We start from the raw sequence: 7,716 nt of genomic DNA, 5'->3' as shown, positions 1-7,716 counted from the left end.
ATTAGATATTAATATAATTTATTATTTTTTATATTATATTTTTTATTGAAAATAGAAAAATTTAAATCTGTAATTTATTATTCTTTTATATTAATTAATTATAAATATTTAAAAAATATAAACTAAAATTATGTTATTAAATTATTAAATTAAAAAAATTAAATTAATAGTTAAAAATAATAAAGTCTAATGGTATTAATTTTTTTTAAACAATAGCAATAGCAACTTTTTAAAATTTTGTAAAATGGAAGAATATTTTGTGGCATAGCGAATTAGCGATGGCATCCTAGCTTTGCCAGTTAACAAACGACACGACATGAGAGGCTGGTACTATCCTATCCACAACAATCAAGTGATCAACTACTTTAGAAGCCACACTATGCAGGCTGTTCGTTTGAAACTAGTTTACTACTCAAAAACCAGAGTCCACGCCGAAAACAATGGCCAAACCCGAAACGGTGCGTTTCGCCATCATGGGCTGCGCCCACATCGCGAGAAAAGTGGCTCGAGCCATTGCCTTAGCGCCCAACGCCACCCTTTGTGCCGTAGCCAGCCGTTCCCTCCAAAAGGCCCAAACCTTCGCCGCCCAAAACGCCCTCCCCGACACCGTCGCCCTTTATGGCAGCTACCAAGAGCTGCTCGACGATCCAACTGTGGACGCAGTGTACCTGCCGCTCCCAACTTCTCTGCACGTGCGGTGGGCGGTGGCGGCCGCCGCCCGGAGGAAGCACGTGCTGCTGGAGAAGCCGGCTGCGCTAGATGCGGCGGAGCTAGAGCGGATCTTGGAGGCGTGCGAGTCGAATGGCGTGCAGTTCATGGACGGGAGCATGTGGCTGCATCACCCTAGGACCTCTCATATGAAGCAACTTTTGTCCCTTTCTCATTCTGGAAGCATTGGAAACATTCAATTTGTAAGTCTTGAGTTCGTCCGAATTAGTTGATTAAGTTGAATATTATGAGTAAAGAAGCTAACATAATTGAGTGAAGATTCACAGCACATCAACAATGCAAACAAGAGCTGGATTCCTGGAGAGCAACATCAGAGTGAAGGCAGACTTGGATGGGCTTGGTGCGTTGGGTGACCTGGCATGGTACTGCATTGGTGCTTCCTTGTGGGCAAAGGGATACCAATTGCCAGCCACCGTCACTGCTCTTCCCGATGTCACAAGAAACGCCGCCGGAGTCATCTTGTCCATCACCGCCTCTTTGCATTGGGACCAACCAGACCAAACCGTCGCAACCATCCACTGTTCCTTTCTCTCTCACACTTCCATGGACCTTGCCATATGTGGTTCCAACGGCTCCCTGCATGTCAGGGATTTTATAATCCCTTACCAGGAACACGTTGCTTCCTTTGACTTCACATTTGGTGCCAAGTTTGTTGATCTTCACATTGGGTGGAATGTGAAGCCAGAGGAAGTTCATGTAGCCAATGTGCTCCCTCAAGAAGCACTTATGGTGCAAGAGTTTGCTAGCCTTGTCGCCACTGGCCCCGATAATAAGTGGCCTCAGATTACTAGAAAGACTCAGCTCGTCGTTGATGCGCTCAACAAGTCGTTAGACCTCGGCTGCAAACCCGTTTCCTTGTAGACCCTTTTGGCCTCCTCAAGTGTTTCAATAATCTATTCAAAATCAATCGTACTCACCATGTATAGGTAATGAATAAAATCCAGTTCTGATACAGGGATTTAAGCTATTGTAAATCTTGTGTTAATAGTGTACTTTTGTTTCTTTAGTCATATTTAAAAAAAAAATAATATTTTTATAACATATCAAAATCAAACCTTACAATTTATGGTAGTATCCACCAATATAAATTACACATACACTAGAACATAATTCAGAATTATGGAACAAATTAATAGAGCAAAACAACGTGCGTGCGCACGGTTTAAATATTCTGTTTCTAAACTATCCATCAACGAGAGTGGTTGCGTGGGCGTAGATTATAACTTTTTGTATTTGTAGACGGCGTGATCGAATTCTCTGCAACTTCTTCTGGAAGTACATAGTCAGGATCATCAAGACAATTCACGTCATCGGGTAAATCAGCATCTACCCACTCTGTCCATTCAACATAATCAGTATGCATGTCCCATGGCAACCCCTTTTGTGCTTGCAAATTGTTAAGCTTGTTCATGAGAGTGAGTAGCATCTGATGGTTCAACATTTCATAGTCCCTGCATGGTTAATAATTTTGACTCTGTAAGACCAAAAAAATCTAGATATGAACAACCATGTTTTAGGGTGTTTGAACATCTACCTGTATGTGCAAATGGCGTATAGAAGATGAACTGAGGCAGCTACCATGAACAATAACCGGGTTGTGTTTATTATCCATGTTTGTTGCTCCATGTTATCATTGGTGTAACGAATAATGGTTACTTCGATAAAGAAAGTAGCACAAAGCCCTGAAAATAATCAAAACTACTAAGTAAATTATGCTTAAATTAAAGGTAAATGTTTAGAAGAATTGGAATAATTACCAATATATAGCCATGGCCTGACATTGTATGTTTGCTTTGTACTAGTCAACATATAGATCACAAAGATTGATATGGAATAAATGAAGAAAGCTTTAATCACTCGTGATTCAACCAGCATAGCATTTTGCAAAGCAAAAAGCTTGTCTAGAGCAATAAACATGGTAGCTTGTTTTGACTCAAAAGATTCCTATAAAATAAAAATAGAGATTCCTTATTAGAAAACCATCCATAATATAGATTTCAGAAACAAATGCTTAGAACTTATAGTCTACAAGAAGTTGCAAACCTGAGCAGACAATATTGATTTTGAATTTTCCATCAAACGATCATGAAGTCCTTGTATCTGTTCTTGTTTTTGAAGCAGCTCCTCATGTTGTCTATGCCCATATTCAGCAAAATATTGCAAGGTTTTCCTGTATCACAGAATGAAGTACTCAACATCTTTGCAAATAAGCTTCCTGAGCTCAAATTAGTAATTGCTATAATAGAATTAAGCTATACCTGCTTTCCTCTAGTGCTTTGGATTGAAATTCGGATAAAGAATTCAAGCCTTCAAGTGCTGTAGATTGTCCATGTAGAAGTTGTTGTTGCTTATCTAAAGAAATCCCAGCCATGTTTCCAATGTCCTCAGCTTTGCTTTGTAAATTGCTCATCTTTAATGCCATTGCATCTCCAACTTTAGTTACCTCATGCTCAATCACAATGGCTTCATCTCTTAACTTGCCTATTTCTTGGCCCAAATAACCGTAAGATTCTTTGAGCAATGCTACTCCATCCTCCAAACTCCTCTTCATATCCTCTTGTCCATCTTTCAATTGCAATTGGGAGGCTTCAATCTTCTTAGTCTGCTCGTATACACTCTCCGAATGCCTTAACACAATGCCTATATGATCTTGCACGTTCTTAGCAGTTTGAGCAACTTGTTGGGTGTGAATATCGATGGAGTTCATGGAATCGACGATATGTTTCGATCCTTGCAATAGATGTTCTGATTTCTCATCAATGCTATCTAATTTGTCCTCCACATATTGAGCTGAACTTTTTAGTTCAGTCACAAGCCTCTCTGTTTCATGTTTGAATGCATACGCCCTGCAAGAAAACAAGATATACAACTTTGGATTATACACCAAAATTAAATAAATATGAGATCATAGAAGGCATGAAAAAAACAAAGTGGACTTAACTGTAACTGATGACAAATAGTGTTGGTTTCAAGGTAGAATTCAAGGTAGACCTTATGAGCAATGTCATCTAAGGCTCTTAGGCATACGGTCATGGAGGATTTCTCGTCGCAATGCGGAAAAGAAGGCCTGCCAGAGTCTCTTTGAAAGCAATCACTGAGATGCCAAGCAAGTCTAGACCGCTTATCGTCGGTAGCCAGAATCTCGGAACATCCTGCGAAAAGGTGCTGATAAGCTCTTTGCCAACATGTGTTTGCACCAACCATTTTCTTCCTAGCATTCTCCACCAACTTCAATCCCTTCCGGTCGTTGAAGCCCTCAACGGAGAATTCAGCACTAGAGCCTCTAGAGATGCCTCCGTTATTGTCATAAGGTCCCTCTTTAGAGTGAGTACCTTTATTAGCTGATGAAAACCAACCCCATGACTCGCACCTTAATAAGAAGCAAAGTAGAATGATAACAAGTAGATGAATCCTCTGACTCATCTCTAAGGATTTTATCAAATCTTTACGATGTCTATAACCGATGATAATTACACCTGCATCAAAACACACCACAAATTAATCATTCTTGGCAGCCAGAAGAGATCATGGTAGCAATTTATAAGGTTTGATACATAAGATTGTGTACCATGCATTCAAAAGTTTCCAGATTTTACAAGATATCAATACATTTTAGTTTCTACTCTAAAAATAAAATGAATCATGAAACGAAAAGAAAGCTGAATTAAATTTGATATTTTTTTAAATGATACATTTTAGTTTCTATTTGAAAAAAAAATCTTTTTTTAAATAATATATTTTTTAAAGATCTTCTAAAAAAATAAAAGTACCTTTTTGTTCATCATTTTTATTATTAGAAATTTAAACAATAAAAAAAATTTATTAAAAAAAGATATTTTTTATTGATTTAATAACAACCAAACAAATACTTAATCATCTCTATAGTTTTTATTTGACACAAGAATGACTAGGTTTCTGTTTCCTTTTTTAATACTGTTTGGCCCGATTGGAACCTCAAAAGAATTGATTGAAAGAAAGATGAAGCTTTCACAGTTAAAATTTTGTAAGAGGAAGAAGATCTCTTTCACAGTTAATTTAGCAGTAAAATATATAAGTAACCAATTAAAGCATGTTCAATCGCTACACGGTTCTCTGGATTTTTACTATACGGAAGAGAGGACGAAGATGATGTCTTTGCCAATTGGAGCAAAATCAAAACTAGAAAACGTTATAAGCAATCATGAATGTTTCTTTTTCCTCCCGAATCCACAAAAGCAAAGTCATAAATCACAATAATGGGTTCCTTGCATTATATGCACTTTAACTATTATATCTGAGACGGAGAGAAATAGAGAAGAAGAAGAGAGGAAGATCAACAATTTTTTACCTAAGAAGATCGATAATTCTGTAGCCAAGGTTTAAATACTCCTACTAGATAGCTTACCTTTCAAAAAAGCAGAGACTTGGGGTTCAAGGAAATACTATAAAGTCAATTCTAAATTCTAATTGTGATGACACTTGTTTGCTTTTAACAAATCCACATCGTCATTGACAGTAAAAAACAAAAAATATCTTCAAAATTTTGGTTTCATATATTTCATTAAAATAATTAATTACATCACATCATCGTGAAAGAGATCTTCTTCCTCTTACAAAATTTTAAAAGATGCAAAAAAAATAATAATAATCAAACCCCACCATCTATCTATCTACATTTTTTTTTAAATATTGAATTAACAATGATACTTTTTTAAAATATGGAAAGATTTAATTTAAGGAGTAAAAATTAAATTGTCTAATTTTTAAGAGGCACAAAAATTAAACCGTCCCAAAAATCGGACTCTCTGATTTTAGTACTCAGGACTCTTTAATTTGTATACTCTAAATTTTTTTTTTATTTTTTAAACACAAATCAAAGTGTCCAATTTATGTACCAACCACCATTTTAAAAAATACAAAAAAATTACAATAATAATATATAGTACTCATTTTTCTTTTATATCTTGTCTCTGTATGAAGTAAATTAATATAGCCAGGACACAACAATGAGAAAGTGCCATAATGAAAATTGGGGAAGAAGCTTCAATTGAAGCAACCATACAAATATTAATAAATAAGAATCCACGTAGAAGAATAAGACAAACCAAATAATATTTTTGCATATGTACTCCAGAATTGGAGTGTTGAACATGTTACATGTGTTTGATCAACCAAATAAATAAACTAAAGGAATTAAGAAGTAGCCGTAAAATGATGGAACAATTCCAGAGAGAGCGAGAGAGAACCTGTAAAATGGAACGAGGGAGCAGTCAAGTGGGTGTGTTTGGAAGGGAATATAAACAGATGAAAAAACGCGGTGAGTTACAAGTAAGAGAGCGCCAAACGGTTTGGGTTCGTTTCATATGCACTTGTTCATGCCAATGCCACCCAACCGTCTCATAATCTTAACTAACACCCTAAAATAAAATTATTTTCTATAAATTTAATTTTTATACATTATGTAACTATGACGTCAACACATATAATGTTAAATAATTTATTTAAGCATGTAAAAAAGTTTCGTGTGAGTAGTCACATTTTAATAATCTAATAATCCATTCTATCATAAAAATAGAATATTATTATTTTTTTGATAAATTATTTTATGATTTGTTTAACGATAGTTACATTTTTATTAATATTTCAATTAAATTAGAATAATATAAATATAATACTTTGTGTTATTTTTTATTGGTTTACAGTTGTTTTATTGTGTAATAGAAAAATATTAATTTATGATAACAAGAACCAAATCGAATATATTTTTTTATTTTTCTGTAGAAAAAATTTACATGATAAAATTCTAATTATAATTTGGCACATTATTTGTTTTTAATTTAATCAAATCTATTAATTTGTAAGGTTTACAAATGGAATAATATGAATGGTTGACCATATCTTCAAATCTACCAAAAAATGAAAATAGTTCATTGGCCCAACAATACTTTTCATATCCCAACCTCCTCAGAGTTTTAATCAGGCCAACATAAATAAAGTTTAATTAAGAGATCTAATTCAATTCACTTAAATTCGATCTCATAAAGGTTAGATATTACGACAAAAGTCTGGTCCTATTTATCTAAATAAGTAATCCACTCTTAAAATATTTTTTACAGATAAAACTACTCTAAAAAATGATTATCTATTATATTATAAATACACTGACACTCTCATATATATTTAAGTCTCAATTTACTAAAAATCGGCGTTAAACTATTGCTAATTTAAGCATCAGAGTCTTTTGAGTATCACCCCCACCTCTTCACAAATAATTCGAACGAATTCATTCTCATTGAAAAAGTTTTCAGACAAACCACTCAAGAACATTTTGACCTCAAGTCCAAATCAAAAAACAATCGGTTTCAGATAACCCTTAAAATAAGAATTATGACCAAAAAGTACTTGCTACCATGAATTCACCAGCAGGTATACTCTTGTGTGTGTAAGTGTGTAATGTGGATGAATTTTCGTGTTATAATTCATAGATAGTGTTTGTTTTAAGACTAAAATCGAGATTTGGAGATAGATCGAGACTCAGTATTGTGTTTAGTAGTTCGAGACTGAAATTAAAATTTTAATTTTGAGACATAAAATTTTAGTCTCTTCGTTATTTTCGACAAAAACAAAGGTCATTAAATACCATAATTCATGATCCTCGAATACATTTTAAGAGCTTGTTTGAAAACCTATGAATTAAAATTCACTCAACAATTGTAAATTTTTTTCTTGTTTTAGAACAAGTAAAAAAAATGATTTAAACTCCTTTGAGAATTTTAATTCTCATTTTTTCCTCATTTACAAATTAGACCAAAAGAGGTCTGATTTTAAAATTAATTCTCACATTAATTTTATTTAACATGTTAAATATAAAAAATATCTCTATTTAAATAAATGGATGTTTAATAAAATAATTTTGTTAAGAACAAAAATGTAAAAGAAAAAAATTTAACTCAAGTAAGAGTTATTCAAAACTAAAGAATTGAATTTTATTCTATCAGTGTGTTTGTT

At 33.8% G+C, this 7,716-nt stretch overlaps 2 protein-coding genes across 4 annotated transcripts; one reads left to right on the top strand and one right to left on the bottom strand.

Moving 5' to 3' along the window:
• LOC107631426 (uncharacterized oxidoreductase At4g09670) lies at window positions 360-2,070 on the top strand. 2 transcript variants are annotated; one of them, XR_001618565.2, is made up of 3 exons: window positions 360-911; window positions 988-1,655; window positions 1,969-2,070. XR_001618565.2 is itself a non-coding variant. In XM_016334869.2 (2 exons), the coding sequence occupies exons 1-2, from the start codon at window positions 441-443 to the stop codon at window positions 1,588-1,590; spliced, it is 1,074 nt and encodes a 357-aa protein (XP_016190355.1). In that variant the 5' UTR covers window positions 360-440; the 3' UTR covers window positions 1,591-1,703. The 2 variants fall into 2 exon arrangements, 1 of the variants encoding a protein (XP_016190355.1); XM_016334869.2 differs by lacking the exon at window positions 1,969-2,070 and having other exon boundaries at window positions 988-1,703.
• Window positions 1,809-6,083, bottom strand: LOC107633821 (protein GAMETE EXPRESSED 1-like). Of its 2 annotated transcripts, none has more exons than XM_016337420.2 (7): window positions 5,955-6,083; window positions 3,671-4,205; window positions 2,988-3,575; window positions 2,773-2,899; window positions 2,487-2,673; window positions 2,264-2,411; window positions 1,809-2,180 (listed from the first exon to the last, which is right to left on the bottom strand). In XM_016337420.2, exons 2-7 carry the CDS (start codon window positions 4,150-4,152, stop codon window positions 1,919-1,921), a joined length of 1,794 nt encoding a protein of 597 aa, XP_016192906.1. In that variant the 5' UTR covers window positions 4,153-4,205; window positions 5,955-6,083; the 3' UTR covers window positions 1,809-1,918. The 2 variants fall into 2 exon arrangements, with proteins under 2 accessions (XP_016192906.1, XP_020975233.1); XM_021119574.1 differs by lacking the exon at window positions 5,955-6,083 and adding an exon at window positions 4,834-5,041.

This window comes from Arachis ipaensis, chromosome B03 (assembly GCF_000816755.2).
Source record: "Arachis ipaensis cultivar K30076 chromosome B03, Araip1.1, whole genome shotgun sequence".
In the NCBI taxonomy this organism is placed as follows: Eukaryota; Viridiplantae; Streptophyta; class Magnoliopsida; order Fabales; family Fabaceae; genus Arachis; species Arachis ipaensis.
The sequence above is the reverse complement of the archived record's forward strand: the minus strand, read 5'-3'. Positions and strand labels throughout refer to the sequence as shown.